The sequence below is a fragment of the Pseudopodoces humilis genome, chromosome 1, assembly GCF_049639895.1.
Source record: "Pseudopodoces humilis isolate 2021_Gansu_Grassland_sample_001 chromosome 1, ASM4963989v1, whole genome shotgun sequence".
Taxonomy (NCBI): Eukaryota; Metazoa; Chordata; class Aves; order Passeriformes; family Paridae; genus Pseudopodoces; species Pseudopodoces humilis.
In genome coordinates, this window is record NC_142200.1 from 89,617,202 (window position 1) to 89,635,004 (window position 17,803).

At 46.7% G+C, this 17,803-nt stretch overlaps 1 protein-coding gene across 15 annotated transcripts in view; it reads left to right on the forward strand.

Moving 5' to 3' along the window:
• ATXN1 (ataxin 1) overlaps positions 1 to 17,803 on the forward strand; it is a 368,490-nt gene that overhangs the window by 335,458 nt on the left and 15,229 nt on the right. For all 15 annotated transcript variants that reach the window (XM_088066906.1, XM_088066525.1, XM_088066474.1 and 12 more), the window contains one exon: positions 14,797 to 16,837. In XM_088066906.1, coding sequence (XP_087923032.1) covers positions 14,957 to 16,837 — 1,881 coding nt within the window. In that variant the 5' untranslated portion in view covers positions 14,797 to 14,956. The remainder of the gene's footprint in view (positions 1 to 14,796; positions 16,838 to 17,803) is intronic.

Sequence of the window (17,803 nt, forward strand, 5' to 3'; positions counted from 1 at the left end):
CTGTGGTGCCCCTTGTGCTAGTCATGCAGGCAGCTTTCCACAGCAGCTGAGGCAGCACATATGTGAGAGACGTCTCCTCTCTCCTTCCTTCCCCACTGAATGGAATGGACCAGCTTCTGAAATGCTGCAGCTCCTTCAACCCCAATTTACCAGACAGGCTATCAGTGCCCTTCTCTCTCTTTCTTCTTTTCCCTCTCATTAATCGGGTGTGGTAGCTGTCAGCTCAACCTGGCTGTACCTCAGAGAGAACACTGTGCTATTTTGGCAGCAGGTTGAACCAAAAGGAAAGATTTTGCAGGCAGAATTGAACCTTTGGGAGGTGAGCTGAATGACGCTGTCACAGAAGAAGAAAGACTCTTATTCGAGTGTAGCTCATGGGTTTTGACAGGCAAGAGCAACAATTTTCATTGAATTTTCATACATATATATATATATATAGGTATACAGGCTAGCAATGTTTCAAAATGCTTGGGTAGGTCTTGCCCCAGCTAGGAAAGATTTAAATCAAATTAGAAATCAGAAATAAGAGAAAATTATATTTCTGCCCATGAGATTTTCCAGGATCTCAGAAAAATATTTCTTGCTCTAATGTGAGGAAAACTTAAAAAGCTGAGATAAAATGAGAATCGGGTAATAGGTGAAAATGTTTTACAAAACAGTACAGCAAAGCTTATAGTCCTGTATTCAAGCTAGAAGGTGGTTTCATTTTAAACCAAACTTCTGCTGCAGTTACAGAGTTTTTTAATTACACCTTCGTTAATTGTTTAAAAAATTTAGTTTTGGAACCAGCAAATAGGTTTTAATTATTAAAAATATTTGCAAAGAAGTTCTAGCACTTTTTCTCAGCTGTAGATGTAGTCAAACATTTTTGCCTCCAACAGATTCAGGCTTGAAAACAAATATTTCCTAAGGTAATTTTTCCTTGAAAAATTCCCACCATTTTTATTAGACACCATTAGTTGTCACTTAATTTTAGCCAAAGGTCAACAGTGACTTGTGCACTTTATTTCGGTTTTAGGTTCGCTAACCTTACAGCAGAGTGTTGTCAAGGTTTTTTTCTCCTTAGGAGCTGAATAAATTCTGACCAATTATGTTGTTGTTTTAGTCATCCTGGTTGTATGATCTCATGATCATTCCATATTTTTATAACTTGTCCATTGTACCAAAGCAATTACGTTATCACCCATTGCAGTAGTTATTTCACGTTTCTAAGAAAATACGTCATTCATCCATAAGCATGAGAACAAAAGGCAGAAGAAACAGCATTTTATTTCATATTTACCATAAGGAGTCTGCAAGTCACTAACCATATATGAAAAAGAAACCAAACCAGATTAACAGATGTAAAATCATTACACATTCAGAAGAAACAGTAAGCAGAGAGATAAAGTGGTAAGCAGATCAGAAACTGGAGAATCACTTGGTCCAGAGCTAAACAGGCATAAATAAAACCAGGAAAAACCCAGTTCTCCTTTTTGCTGTAGGAGTGGTGATGCTCTTGTGGCTGCAGGGGAAGCTGTGGAGCAGTGGGATGCATCACATCTGTACTCAGCTATTGCTTCTGAAGCCCTCGAGCCAAGCACAGTGCCTCCATGGTCAGACCTGCCTGACTGTTATGTCAGTGTTCCCTGTTTGTCCTGGCTGGAGTGGATGTCCTGGTAAGATGAGGCAGTGTTTTGCAAGGAGCTCCCCTAGGAGCCATCTCTCCCAATGAAGTTTCCCCATTGGATTCTGCTTTGCAATGGAAGGATCTGAGCCTGTTTTAACTATTTTTTGTCTCTGGGAGAACAGCACTTAAATTATGGTTTGAAGAAGAATGCACAAAGGTTTTGAGCACTCAGATCCCAGGCTGAATCTTTCCTTCCCCTAATTTAGTTGGAATGCTTCTGAGAGGTCCTTCACTGATGTGGATACTGAAATCTGGTCATTAGCGAGGTATCTTTGGATAGAGAAGTTTTCATACTAGGTCTTGCCTTAGCCCCAGCCAGGGGGAAGCACTTCAGAGCCCTGTGGGTAATACCCGCTGAAGCTCCTTGGCAAACCTCGGTGGGATGTGTCTGTTGCCCCAAAAGGACTAACACAGATTTGCTGGGCCCTGTGCAAAAGGCTGCAGTTGGTAGGAGAGCTCTGTCAGTAGAGGGCACACAGTTCTGAGCTGGATTTGCTGGCATGGGTCCAAGGAGCGCCAATAAAATCTGGAATTGCACCATCATTTATTTGTGTATGAACAGAGCTATACAGCAAGTTGTACCAGCCATGTATAATGTGATGTAATGAATTTTAAAGGTCAACATAGCGGCCCACTAGTGTTTAAAATAAAACTTTGGAAAGGTGAATTGCTGTGCTTAGAAAGTTGTGGAGTCTTCCTTTGTAGCTGAGTTGCAAGATAATAGACTTCAAATTACTAACTTTTGGTTGCCTTTGGCCCACTTTCTAGTTCAGACCAGTGGATAGAGCTAAAGTCACTAGCTTTGATGAAGAAGGGAATCAACATTTCTCTTTCAGGCTTTGTTTTTATAAACAGGCAGCTGCTTGAGTATGTGGAAGTGTGAGGAATGTGAGCAGAGAAACAGCAAAAGTGAGTGGAAAACTCTAAGAAATACCACTAATACATTGGACTGCAGTTCAGCATTTTGTTAAGGGCATCATTTGTATTTATACTGTCAAAACAGGATGGATGAATGGATCTGCAATAAATGATACATACAATTTGAATGTTTCAGTGTGCTTGAGACATGATTCTGTTCCTCCAGCAAAAAAGATGATGTTTTTCTGCTGTTTCAGGGATTAGGTAAATCCCCACGAGTGATGACAACAGACAGAACTAGGGCTTGAAGAAGTACAGAATGGAAAATATACTTGACACTTGTGAGAAGTGAACTCTGAGCTGGTAGTGTGGTTAGACACGCAAGCCTCATTTCACAGTGCTGAAATACTGCCTTCTCATTCTCCTATCTTGAATCACGAAACCCCACACTTTTCTAATGATTCTTTCGGATGGAGTAGTGAAATTATTCATATAAAGAACCAGAACTGCTCAAACCACATCCCTTTTATTTATCTAGACCAAACTACAACTTCTGCCAAAGTCTGGATCATTTAGGATAAAACTTAGTGTTCCCAAGCTGGTTTTCTTCTCCTGTTCCTTTATGTTCCTGACCTTCTTCTGACAGCCTGCTTTAAAACTGCATAGCTACTTCTGGTGTCTTGCTGGTTGTTCCCATGTATGGAGCATGATGCATGGAGGAGAGGCTCAAGAGAAGGAATTTCAGGTGAATTGTTGCTCTGATGCCAGAAAAGGAGGTGACTGCAGTGGAGAAGGTTTGAGCACCTGTTCAAGCAGGACAAGAGAAGTTAGGCCTGGGCAGAAGAGGAAGGGCTTGTACTGTGCCTTGAATTGTGTCAGGGCTGCAAGAGAAGGGAGTTGAAGTGAAAAGAAGGAGCCTCCAAACTTTGGACTCCATTTGGAGAAGGGTGAGAGGTGGGGGCAAAGGTAACTAAAGAGCCACAGTGCTTAAGAGCTTAGATGATTGAAAGGCCCTTAGCTCAAGACTGAACGTCCAGTGAAGGAGGCTGACTTCAGTGTAGAGTACTTCGAGACTGCTTGGCTGGTGTCCTGTACACTCTGGAGTGCAGGAGGCCAAGGACTAAGAAACAGATTGCTTCAGACACCTTTGCATCGCTCTCTTTTTTAATTCTAGTAATGCAGTAAAAGCATGCTGAGCAGTTTTCCTCTTACAGTCAGCACATCCATGGTACTGTCACGTAGCAAAGAAATGATGTTCGGCCATACCTCAGTGTTTGCTTGCCGATGAGCTGCAGAGCGTAAATCTCACTTGGAGCCCTTCGACATGTCAACAGCTGGTTCCTCAGAAGCTGTGTGTCTGCTTATCTGCTAGTTACTTGGGTGCTCTTCAGCACCATCCACCTACAGAGAACTTCAGGAGGCGATCCTCAGGTTAACCGAGGGCTCTGTGCTATGGTCAGAAGTGGAGTCGGGATCAGAGTAACAGGTTGTGGTTTGGGGTCTTTTAGATGCTTTTGCTGAGTGTGTCTGAACTACAGACCTTCAGCTAAGTGTTGGCCTTACATTAATAATAATTTTTGAAAGTCTTTGTCTAATTTGCCATTTGTATCATGGTTTGTGGTGGTGGCCATAGAAGATTTCAGGGTTTTTTTTTGGTTTTGGTTTTGTTTAGGTTTTTTTTCCTGAAGAGAAAGAGTGACTTTTAGGCCATGTACAGAAGAGGCACTTGAAGTTCCTACAGAAAACATTTGTGCTCTCCATAATAACAGAGCATGGAGGGTTATAACATCTGATTTGCATCACTGGGGGAAGGTGGGGAGTGTAGATGCTCTTGAGCCATGTCAGCCAGGTCTGTGGCTGAGGATTTGCACCAGGATATATCATTTTCATTATATAGCCATAAACACTATTTTGAAACAGTCTAAAGTGCTTTATATTTCCATGTTACTTTTATGGACTCGCTCAGAGTAATCTGCCATCTGGTATTTTTTTCACACAGGGCAGAATGAGGTAAGGGGGGAGAGATGCTGACTGCTTCCATGCTGTTGCTCAGCTTCCGCTGAGGGAAATGTAACACCTTTCCCCTTTCCTTAATGTCCAGCCTGGCTCCTTGCACGAAGCTCTTCACAGTAAACTCAGAGCTGACTCTCAAGGCCTGCTTTTTGGAATAGTTATGAAGCAGCTTTCTTGTAGTGTGCTGGGAAAAAAAAAAAAAACGCAGTGAAAGTCATTCTGATGACAGCTAGAAGGAAGTAATAACTCTATTCACTCATTTAAGCTGCATTTCTTTGCAGACTAAGAAAAATAAGTGGAAGAACTGTACAAGGGAGGGGGCTGTATTCAATGCTTGAGTGCTACATGCCTGTAGGAAATCTTATGTTTATAAACGTGGGGGTCAAACAGATTTCCATTACCGATTGCTTTTAGTATTAGCTGAGTGATGCTTCCCTTCTTTTTTCTGTGTGTTTTTTTTGGTTTTTGGTTTTTAGGTTTTTTTTAAAACCCCTTTCTGTTCTGCTTTTGTCCCTTCTGTCTGGACTAAGCTGTGCAATGTATGTGGCAAGTGCAGAAGAAAGGGGTGCACAACCTTGCAGCAAAATTAATTGAATCAATCCTGCCACAGTTCCTTTTTTTTTTTTTTTTTCCCTAAAAAATCAAACTGTTTAATTAGTCATTGCTCTGGGGAAGTTCTCTACTCAGCTTCCTGCTGGCTGCACTGACTTACGGGGCTGCTCTGGATTCCGCGATCTCCAGCGTCAGCGTCTGACCTCAGCACAACTTCCAAGCCCTTCGTGCTCTTGGGGAGGCCATGGCAAAGATGTGTTTGTGCCTGGGCTGCGTGCAAAGCTAAAGCCCTGTTCAGAGCTTGAGGAATGTTAGACTATCCTTTTTCTTCCAGCCCCAGTGGCTGATGTGAGCATGCTCCATGCATGCATGGCACTGGCTATTTGCCAAGTTTAGAGTAATTTTTTTTTTTTTTTTTTTTTTTTTTTTGAATGAGTGAGTGAATGAATGAATGAATACCTGATTAAGTTAATGAAGCTGAGCCAATGGTGGGAGGGAGCGACTTGGCTGCTGCCTGCTCTAAGAGATCTGGCAGCGCATTAGACTTGCATAACGCTTTATAGCTCCATGCTGCGCTCCATATGAGCCACAGGAGAGGGCTGCAATAATTACTCGGCTCTCCGATTGAAACCAGCTGCAGGTAGCTAGTCATCCTTTTGTCCATTTCACTGGTGCCGGGAGTCACTTGTCTTGTGCCGTGGATTTCCAGGGGCAGATGGGTAAGGTGTTTTCACAGAAGTGATCGCAGCGGTGAGAAAGCATGTTCGTGGCTCAGTGGCTTTTACAAAAGGTCCATTCAGGTTTCCAAGCTGTGATTCACTGGACCCACAGGTTCAGTCCAGGAATGTTTTCAGTTCCTGAGTTCAAAACTTGAATATAAATAACCTTGATGGGAGCTGCGTGATTTTTTGTTTTCTTGTTCATTCTTCACATGGCTGGGAAAAGCAGAGCAAAAGGTTTTCTTGTATCTGTTTTTTCGTAAGAAAAGTAATTTTTAAATCCTCAGAGTTCTTTTTGATTTTTGTTTAAGGCAAAGTTCTTTCTGGCAGCCCTGGATGGTACATACCTTTGTTTCTCACCTACTTAAATTAAGAGTACTGGCACTGCCTGTTAGCACACCGCCTTCATTTGTCAACGTTCCCTGCTTGAGAGCAACGATGATGATTGCATTCTTAGTTGGAATGGGTGGATTTTTTAATTGCAACTGAAGCTTGTGACTGTGGAACATGCTATGTTTGTATAATCCTGCATTATTTCATTTTCTTTTGATTGTTTTCTGTGTTGCCTAATCAGAACAGTTGGGGAAATCTCTCAGCCTCGCCATGCTGGCCTCAGTCAAGTGACACTGGCTCTGTGCCTCTTTTATCTTCTTGCTCCCCATTAAGCAGGAGGGAGGCTCCCTACTCACTGAGTCAGGAAGAGTAAGTAGTCACTTGGTTTTGTGGGCTGCAGGGCCTGGGGAGGCATTACAGAGAGAGAGAAGGTGCAGAAGAGTTGATCTGGCTTTTTTCTTGCTTGTGGGTATTCCTACATGCAGTGATCCCTATGACAGTGCCAGTGCTGAGGTGGTCAGCGTGAGGGTCTGTGCAGGATGAGTGGGTGGTGCTGCAGGCCACACCCAAATGTAGCTGACTGGAATGAAGAAGAGAAAAATGGAAGAGAAAAAAGAGGTGCCTGAGGGGCATAGCTCGTTCTCTGTCCGCAGCACTGGGGGTATGTGCTGTGTGCCTCGAGATCAGCATGAGCTGCTGGCTTTTCTGTTTTGTCAGTAGTGATGGTCAGTCATCCTGATTTGGGAGGCCACCAAGGCAGTGTGCTGAGGCAGTGAGCAAGGGCTGGTGCAAAATGGCTTCAAGTTAAATCTTAGCTGAATGAAGTCTGAGAGAAGGCAAGGTGTTGGAATCCATTTCAAGGGGAATTTAACATCAGTTCATATTTCACACTTTACAGATGGACTAATTATAGTCTAATTTGCTGGCACGTGGAATCTACCAGAGAAGCAGTCTGCAGGGAGGGCTTCCAAGGAAAGGCACTGAGCATGCAGATGACCTTTCCAAATCTTCCCCTAAAGCCATGCTCTCACACTGTCCCCTTATCAGCCAGGCTTAAAGGCACACTCCTCCCCGTGAGCGCCTGTGCTTATCTGTAAAATGGCTGCTCTGAGTTGGCTGCTGCTTGCTGGTGTTTCTGGCTGGATCTTCAAAGGGGTGAAACGCCCCCGGTTTCTGTAATTTTTTGTGGGGGTCTTATTCAAGTCTCCTGGCAGCGAAGCCAGGCGTCTCTCTTATTTTGTTCTGCAGAAGATGGAGAGAATGTTAGCGAGCGTTTTCAGACACATGGAAGGAGACCTGTGTGACATATCTGCAGTACAAATGTGTTCATACAGGCATGACAGTTTCTGTCACAAGTTAAAATGAGTGGCGAGTGGGTGTTGCTACGTTTATAGTCACTCATGTGAAATTTTCAATGGAAATTTGTGTAGGCAGCTCCCATTGTAGCCACATTGTAGGCACATTTTAGATAAATGAAAAACATCAACAAAGTAATTTCTGTATTAGACTTGTTTATAAATGAACTCTGTTCACTCATTTAAGCTGCAGAAGCGCCTCTAGGGGATGGGTGTGAGAGAGTGTCACTGAGCACTGTCAGATGTCCTGCTCCGACAGCAGTCGCTGCAAAGCAGGAGATAAAAGGTTGGATGCTGCACTGGCCACTTGTGGAGTTGCATAGGTGGGATCCCCCTTTCTGTCCTGGTGTCGGTGGGGTTGAAGGAGCACTTTAATTTATGTGTGTTTGCTCCACGGTGTCCATGTTGCCACTGCAGACTGGGTATGTGTGCAGTAGAATGCTGACTTCCCGAGCATCTTGGGTTGGTGGTCCTCATGTCCTGGCACAGCTGACTCCGAGGCTTGGGAAGCAGGGCTTTGGAGGGGTTTGGCAGGCCTCTGTCAGGCTGTACAGTCTTCAGTACGGCATGGTGGTGGATCATGAAGCTGCTGGAATGAGCTCCGGCCACGTGGGACTATGCAGCTGGCAGTCAGCCTGAGCTGAGACCCCAGGCCTGAGCAGCCCTAGAACTTTCCTTTGTGGCTGCAGATGGAGCTGCTTCTCGTAGGGTCAGCTGAGGTGCACTTACTGCTGTGCAGCTGAGAGAGAAAGCTGCGCATCAAGCTGTGCACACTGAAATGGCTTTGCTCCAGGGCTCAGACCCTCACTTAGCGGTTACATCCTTTCCCTTCCCCTATAGACGCAGAAGGCTCTGGAGTCCAGCATTTCACCCTCAAAAAAAACTTCACTGTAATCAGCACTGTCAGCTCATGCATTTTTATCTGTGGATATCTGATGCTATTTCACAAATCTCTGGTTCCTGGTGTCAAATGATGAGATGGGAAATTCCATTTTCAGCTAAACTAGTAAGTTTCTGATCTTGTGGGCTGCAGGGAAAAGCTAGAGACCTTGAGCCTGAAAGGCCTCACAAAGCAGAAGGGCAAGTTAAAAGAAATAGTAATAATAATAATAATAATAATAATAATAATAATAATAATAATAATAGTAGTAGTAGTAGTAGTAGTAGTAGTAGTAGTACCCTTCACCTTTATAAATTTAATAAATCTTTTATTTGTGAACCGGTATCATGTGTTTCAGAGGCAAGCTGGGCCTGACTCCTGACATCTGAGAGTCCAGGTTTGGCACTGCATGGTGGAGGATATCTGTGCTGGGGAGCGAGGATGCTGCCGTGGGGTGGGCTGGGAGGGTGGCAGGATAGCCAACACACCCAGCCCTCCAATGTGAGCCCTGACATGGGGTCAGCTTGCAGCTCTCAGGGGAAATGCTTTCTTGCTTCCCTGGCATCTTGTACTGCGTGCTCTGGTACCACCTCTCTGCAAAGCATGCTGGAAGATGAGAGATTACCTTTGCTAAAAGCTTTTTTTTCTGTGTAGACAAAGGATGTAGGCAGCTGTGAATCTGTTTAAATCACCCATAGTACTCATAGTACCCATAGTATAGTTCTGCAAAGCTTAATGTGTAGTTGCACTGCTGTGTGTGTGCACAGAAAGGACAGAAAATCTGCTGCACACCCAGAGCACGGAGTGACTTTTACAGATGCTGAAAATAAGGGCATCTCTCCTGTTGCAGAATGCAGTGATGGCACCCAGATGATCTGATGGCAGAAAACTGCAAACTTTTGATAGTTAATTCCAACTCTTCATTCAGCATTTAGCTTAACTAAAACCAAAGATAATTCTAGCACCATGTTCCTGTGCAGTTCACCAGCAGCTAGCAGGTATAAAAAAGTATGTGTTATTAACTAAGCATAGTCTAACTACAGTAGCACAGGATGCATGTTCCCTGCTTAGGACATGCACATCTCTCCTTATCCTCAGAATTCAGGGTAAGTAGCAGAAACAGACAGTTAACCAGCAGAGTAGCTTTCTGATAATCCCTTTGTATCACCTGTGCTCATGAATGGGTGTCCATCATCTGTCTGTCCTTTTGGGAATATGTATTAGACTGTTTTTTTCCTCCTAAACCTTCCTCTCTCAGCTCTGGTACCTACATACTTCCATGAAATTCATTGGAATATTGAGCCTTTGGGCATCTCACATCTGGTGATGTGCTCGCTGAGGTTTGTTCATATCACTTGCTTTTTGTCTTGTGTGCAGTCTGTCTGGTCTGACTGGGGAGAGGAAGGACATGCAGAACTGCTGCTCACCGTGCCGAAACCTGTAGCAATTTGCAGTGGCAGATTCCCAGAAGTATAATAAGAGCTAACACTGCACTGGACAATCTGTCTTGCGGATGCAGTGTTGATCAGAAGTCCTTTCATTTTTGGGAGGAGAATTTCAAATTTTATTAGAGGTCTTCATGTTCCTTATTAATGGATCTCTGCAGTTGGCCCTCCCGGGATTTCTGCCAGGGAGCTGTGAAATTGGTCGGGTTGGACAATAAGCTCCTATAGCTATTGTTGGCGTGCGCTGAGCTGCACATGGCAGGGCTAATGGAATCTGTAGCAGTTACAACCATGAATATGTAGCTGGCAGCGGGCAGGCTGTAGAGCCGTGGGGAGAAAGCTGGCGTACAGATCTGAGAGCCAGAATGCAGCTGCGGAGCCCTCTGCAGTGTGTCTGTCTTTTCGTCTCTCTGAATCTGATCCCGCAAGATGCCAGCCTCCTTGGAGGGGAGGGGAGAGGTGGGACGAAATGCCTCCCTTCTCACTCATTTCCAGCGCTGCCGAAATTACTCACTCGTGATAGGATGGGCGGGTGATTTGAGGCGGGAGCATCAGACTGCGCTGCTGCATCTGCCCGGTAACACCCCAGACATAAAGAGCCGCGGATCAGGCTCCACTCTGCGAATGTTGCATTAACATTTAGGTGCCAGGCAGGGCAGCGGTGTCCGATGGAGGAGAGACGCAGTTTTTCTAGTGCACCGACAAATGTGAGAGTCTGCCGACCATACCTGGAAAGTGGAAGTTGAGAAGTCAGAGTACTCTGTGTGTTTTTAGGATTTGCGATCAAAGGAGCCTTTTGACAATAAGTGACTGGTTTAATTGAATATCCCTGAAGTTGGAAGCTGACGACTGCCCCCCTGAGTGCTTCTTGCGCCGGTCCTTCCTTCTGGTTCCACGTGATGGTGTGAGCTTGCTGGCAGCTGCAGAAAGGTCAAGGACCAGAGGAGGATGAGGGACCAGATTTTTGTAGGAGGTTTAGAGACCCAAAAAAGGATGTTAGCTGCACCATGGAACAGAGAAGGTACTTGATTTCTCAGGGCAGTGAAAGTGCCACCATTTGCATAGCCAGGTGCTGCTGTGGTTTGTGGTTCTGGCCCCAACTTCCCTGCACCCCAGGACTCAGTCCTGAGTGGTGGGACACAGCATATCGCTGTGTTTGGACGCTTGTGTTGCTGGTTTTACCTTTGCTGCAGTGAACTCCAGAAAAATAAAGGAGGTCAGCATCTGAAGCTATAACCCAATATCCACTCCTGTGCTTTAAATTTATTAGATGAATTAAGTAGAAAAATGCTGTTTTGAGAAACACGGGGAGATTTAAAGTACTTTGCAAAGAGACACTGGAATTTTGCATGAAAATGCACATCCCGAGCTGCAGTGAGCAATCCCTCTGGGACCAGAGCAAGCCCAGATGGTGACTCCTTCAAGCGATTATTTTTCTGCCTTAAGCCTTTCCAGGAATTTGTGTGTGGGCAGACTGCCAGCGGACACTGGTTGTCCAGACAGTTTAGCAATGTTTCATGTGTACTCACTGCCAGAGATACCAAAGTCCAGCTGCTCTCCCTGATCTCTTTGTCCCTTTTACCTTCCCAGCCATAATTACACATGCCTGCACGCACGCACGCACTTGTGACACACACAGGAGCAAAAAAATCACCTGGTGTTTCCTACTCGTTTGCATATCTTACAAATCGTGACTGACAGCTCTAAAGTTAAAGGAAAGCTCCAGAGCTGGAAAAATGTCTTGAGCCAAAAAAAAAAAAGGAGCATCCAAATAACAAACCCTGCGGCACACCACAGAAGGCAGGCATTCATCTTTCTAGGACAGCCAGTAAAAAACTGTTTAACCAGGTCTTGTACCTCTTGCCTTTGAGACATTCTTGTTTGGGTTGTCTCCCTTTCATTGCTTCTCAAGCAAAATCAGTCCTGTCTTATCTCTACTGTTGCTGGAACTTGAATTATGCTGAAAGGTCTTTTAGGTCTTGAAGTAGAAGTAGGCTGTTTAATGCTGCATATTTGCATTTTTTGCAAATCCAATCCTATGTCTGTTAAGAGTTCAAAGTCTCACTGTGAAATGCTTGGGCTTGGAAAAGTGGGGCAGTATTCACTGCTCTATGCTGTCTCATCCCTTGTCTCCATTAAATGTATTCATTCCTCCTGTGCTCTCCAGAAGATTTTGGGGAGCCCTTTTATTATTGGTAAAGATGAAGTCAGCCATCTGAAGGATTTATACAAAAACTAAAATGCACAACCCAAAAGAGTATTTGGTATTTTTGAAGGATGTTAGCTTTGACATTGGAGGCCACCCAAACCTCACTGGTTCAATGCTATTTAGAAGAATAAAATCTTTGCTTCAGCTCCTGCATAATGAAACTTCACCCCATTTCACAGAACTTCACAGTATACTACTTTAGATGAAGAACAAATGCAGATGCCTCAAACTTCTGGAACCACTGGTTTTGGAAGCCTGGTTTACCCATCACAGCAAAAGAGCCTGTCCCTATTCAATCCCATGTACAAGGTCCCTGCTCTGTTGCAGGCAGAGAAGCCAGCCCTCTGCCTCCCTGTGGGAGTGTATTTCAGTTCTGGATTTGCAGCTCATGTTCCAGAAGAGATTGGAGGATGGTCCAAGCCCAGCACAAGCTCCTTGTCGAACGGGGAGCAGGAAGAGCACCCCATGCTGAGGACATTCCCCCTGGGCAGCTGCCTGGGCCAGGATCTGCTGACTTACCTACCCAAGCTGACTGCCCGGGGCAGAAGGCTACAGAGAGCTAAAGTTAACCAAGGATGACTGCGCAAATGTGAGCTCGGCAGTTTTATTTTTAGTCGAACTTAAAAAGAAAAATCTGTAAGTCATGTGTAATATAATAATTTTAGCTGTTGCCAAGACACGCTGAGCAACTGTTAGGAGGAGGGGAAGGCCCGTGCTGATCTAGCAGGGACCCTGTCTCCTGGCTGTTCTCGTCGCCGCAGTCGCGGTGCTGAGGTGATGGCGCTGACAGACCAGGGCAGGTCAGGATAGTGCCTGGGCTGCTGCACTCTGGGTGTCATCGGGCCATCTGAAGCTGCCCCGAGTTCTTTCATTCTCCCTATTTCCTGAAAGCCAGGGAATCTACCCTGAAGCAGTGCTTTACTCCCTCTCCCTCAGCTCTAGCTATTGGTGTTTCATTACTGTTTATCAATATTTAAAGAATGGAATAATTAACTTAAGACTGATTATATCAAACCTTTAGTAGGTTTGGACTTTTCCTGCAGGCTTAAAGCAACTTGGAGGACCATAAACGTAAAGAGTGCTTTTAAAGATAGGTTTAATCTGAGTCTAGTGTGTCTTCAAAGTACTTCAAACACATATAAACATCAGGCTTATTGTTCATTAGAAGTGAGGCAGCAGGGAAAGAAATCCCCCAAAGGAATATTACTTGCCATAAGATAAGTATCATTACTGCTGCTCAGCATTCCCTTTAAAGTGGGCTATATCCTATTTCCATCTTCTTTCACATCCACTCTTAATTCTTTCTCTCTATTCTTCTTACATGTAATGCATGCTTTTTTTGTTGAGCTGCTGTTCATGCAGTTCATGCTGTTCACGTGAGGTGCGCGGTTTCTCATTCTCATTACCCATTCTTGCACAACTTTCAAAACAGCCAGAAATACAGATGACAGGTAGTGGCTGGACAGGGGCTGAGGAAGGGTTTCACTCTCCACAAGGGTTGATTACTCAATGCAAGGTAGGTTTCAGGAAGAGAGTAAATGTGTTTTAGTTACAATATTTTCTTTAAAAGGTAATAGAAGACTTAGGAAGGCTTTGTTGCCTTTGGATGAAATAGGTGATCCAGAGAAAAGCAACTTACTTTCTCCAATAGCAAAATCAGCCCAATATAAAACTGTGAGTTTTTGCAGTGGTGGGGGCTCATGAATTGGATCAGGAAGCTCAAACATGGTTTTCTGAGCAGATCTGGGCAGGCGTCCCCAAGGCTGAGTAGTTTGCTCAGTGATTGGACCTGTGGCCATGGCTGTGAGTGTGGTACCCACAGCCTTTCTGGTGCAGCAGTGGCTAAGAAACAGTGGGGTTGGATCCTGTCAGAGATCCGATATGGTGCCAGCACCTGCTCTGGCCTACCTGCATGTGGCTGAGGGCTCCTCCCAGCAAAGTCCTGCATGGACACCTGAATGTGAGGCATCAGTAGCAGAGGGAGTTAGTTCAAAGCACTGGGTCAAAAAATCCCCACCAGATATCAAAAACCTGGCTCAGATCCATCCCTGGCTCTGGGCTGCTGCTGTAAATAGCTCCCGTGGCTGAGGTTCATTGCCAGACTGGGAGATGAAGCACACGTGTCCCTGTAATGAGCTGTGGTGTGGAGCAGAGACAGGAGGCAGCTGCTGCCTCCACAGCCCTGCATGGTGTCACGTGAAGTTGCCCTGCCAGTGTCTCTGGGGTTCAGGGGTTTAGGAGTGACCCACCACCATCCTTCTGTACCACTCACAGTGACTTGTTGCTAACAATAATTTTTGTGTGTGCCTGTTCCTCAGGGCTTCCTGCTGTGCTCCCATGCTTTTTTAGGGCATGTTAGGGTGAAGGCAGTGTCATCATTGCAGGGGAAGAAGAGGCTGGAAAAACGAAACAGGCACCATAGAGACATGGAGGGTTTTTGCAGGGGGAGGAGAATGGGCCTTGGGAAATAAATGAATGACTGCTACTAAATGTGCCAAGTTATGGCCAGGTTGTTTCTGATATGCCTAAATTTTTAAATGTTTTCCTGATGTATTAGCAGACATGCCCAGGATTTTTCTGCTGTTTACAGCATAGCTAGCTGTCAACTGTTCCTTGACGTGAGAGTGGCAATGACTGACCATTTTTCTTTTTTTTCCAGAGGTCTTTTTCCTGTTTGCTGATTTAGGGTATCTGCTTATTTGTTTTCATTTCTCATTGCTGACGATATAACTCCCGTCTCCCTTGCCCACCCTTTCGTTGCAGAATCCAGAGGAGCTGTCGGAGGATCGTGCTCACAGGGAGATGATTCCTCATGAAGTCACTGGATCCCCTGCAGAAATCAAATGTGACTTTCCATTTATCAGACTGAAATCAGAACCAGCCAGACAGTGAAGCAAGCACAGTGGAGGGGGGACGGCGAAAGATGAAATCCAACCAAGAGCGGAGCAATGAATGCCTGCCGCCTAAGAAGCGAGAAATCCCTGCCACCAGCCTGCCTTCGGAGGTGAAGCCGGTCCTGCCAAACGAAAACCACCGTGCAGATAACCTGGCATGGCTCCCCAGCACACCCAGTGGCCAGGGCAGCCTGGGGGGCCGGCACCGGCCCGGGGGCACCTCCTCGGTGGAGGCAGGCTTGCAGCAGGGTTTGCACAAGTCACTGTCTGCAGGGCTGGACTATTCCCCGCCGAGTGCGCCCAGGTCCGTTCCAGCCTCTACCACTCTTCCCACGGTGTACTCGCCCGCCCTCTCCCAGTCAGGGACCCCCGTTTCCCCCGTGCAGTACACTCACCTGCAGCACACCTTCCAGTTCGTCGGGCCCCAGTACAGTGGATCGTACACCGGGTTCATCCCCTCGCAGCTGATTTCCCCAACAGCCAATTCTGCGACTGGCGCCGTGGCGGCGGCCACAGCTGTTGCGACCACTCCATCCCAGCGTTCCCAGCTGGAGGCTTATTCCACTTTGCTGGCCAGCATGAGCGGCTTAAGCCAGCAGGGGCACAAAGTTGAGCCGCACCTGGTCAGGACGCCTGGACTGATTGCTGCTGGGTCTCCTCCACCCACCCAGCAGAACCAGTACGTCCACATTTCCAGCTCTTCCCAGAGCACTGTCAGAAATGTCTCTCCTCCAACCATCCCTGTCCCCCTTCACCCACATCAGACAGTGATCCCGCACACCCTCACCCTCGGCCCTTCCTCCCAAGTGGTGGTGCAGTACACTGACTCGGGGGGCCACTTTGTCACCAGGGATCCCCCCAAGAAACCCGAGAGCAGCCGGCTGCAGGCGATGCAGGCCAAGGAGGTACTGAATGGCGAGATAGAGAAGAGCCGAAGGTACGGCATTTCGCCTTCTGCCGACATGGGTCTAGTCAAAGCAGGCAATAAACCAGCTCCCCATCATTATGAGACCAGGCACGTGGTGGTCCACTCGAGCCCCGCCGAGTACGGCGTGCGGGATTCCTCAGGTGTCCGTGCCTCTGTCATGGTGGTCCCCAACAGCAGCACGCCCACGGCAGACATGGAGGTGCAGCAGGCCGCCAACCGTGAGACCTCTCCTTCAGCCCTCAACGACAAGGGAAGTTTGCACTTAGGAAAGCCGACCCACCGGTCCTATGCCTTGTCTCCACAGCAGGCTCTGGGCCACGAGGGGGTGAAGGCGGTGGCCACGCTGTCCCCTCACACCGTCATTCAGACCACCCACAGCGCCTCCGAGCAGCTCCCTGTGGGGCTGCCGGCGACAGCTTTCTACACTGGGACCCAGCCGCCGGTGATCGGCTACCTGAGTGGCCAGCAGCAAGCCATCGGCTACCCCAGCAGCCTGCCGCAGCACCTGGTGATCCCGGGCACCCAGTCCCTGCTGATACCGGTCGGCAGCGCGGACGTCGAGCCGTCGGGAGTCACGCCTGCGATCGTCACGTCGTCTCCTCAGTTTGCAGCAGTGCCTCACACGTTCGTCACCACCGCCGTCCCCAAGAGCGAGAACTTCAGCGCGGAGCCCCTCACCACCCAGCCTGCCTACCAGGCCACCATGGTGCAGGCGCAGATCCACCTGCCCGTGGTGCAGTCCATTGCCTCCCCCGCCGCCGCGCCCCCCACGCTGCCCCCTTACTTCATGAAGGGGTCGATCATCCAGCTGGCCAACGGGGAGCTGAAGAAAGTAGAGGACTTGAAAACAGAAGACTTCATACAGAGTGCGGAAATTAGCAACGACCTGAAAATAGACTCCAGCACTGTGGAGAGGATCGAAGACAGCCATAGCCCAGGCATCGCCATCATACAGTTTGCGGTGGGGGAGCATCGAGCACAGGTAATGGCAACGCGTGATGGGCTGGGGGGGTTGGACTGGGATGCATGCTGTGGCCCCCCAGGCCACATCACAGCTCACTTGCTTTGGATCCACTCGGATTCTTCATCCATCTGTAGATGGTTCTTCATCCAAACTGTAGACCACAAATCATCCACCTGGCTGAGCTGGGGGAGCCATCAGGTCACACTGGTGATAAATGTAAACTCTTGGATATAATACGGGTCTGGAGAACTCACAGGAAGACTTATATGATTTTTGTGGGTTTTGATTAAAATACCAGATAGTATAAGGGGTATGAAGGGTTACATTTTTCATTTTGATAGGTGATTTTTACTATTCACACCAGAAAGGTTGTGATAGAATCAGATCAAAACCTACTCTAAAAAGATAGGTAGGGCACAAGGCAGTGAATTTCCATGCCTTGAAAACTTGGAGCTGCCTGGGAATGGTTCTCATGCACATAAGTTACTGAAATGCACTACAGAGTTTTACTGAGGCTTCACTTGAAGGTGGTTTTAACATTGCATGGCTCATGTAAACTCTGTGGTCAAGTGCAATTTGGAAGGAAAAACCGCCTAGGTGTCTGGGTAGGCTGTGCTTCTGACATTTGTTTCTCTGTTTGCAAAGCAGGAAGAAAAACCTGTAACTTTCCAGAGGTGTTTTTAGGTTGAGAACGAGTGCATATTGATTTTAAAGCATTACCCTGATGCTGTCCATTTTCTTTCTGAGCAATTTAGATTCTGTTGGTTGATGCTGTAAAGCGTAGCGTTTGGCTTCCTGGAGGTACTCGGTTTAGATAATCCTGTTGCAAATCTTTTTGTTTTGGTGCGAGTGCTGTGAACTCCATCTGCAGCTCTGATGCTGCAGCCTCAGTGCTGGAAAAACAGAGTGAGAGAGAGGGAGAATGAGAGGAACTGGACACAGACACAGGTAGTAACACACCTCAGGCTGATGGTTTGAAGGCAA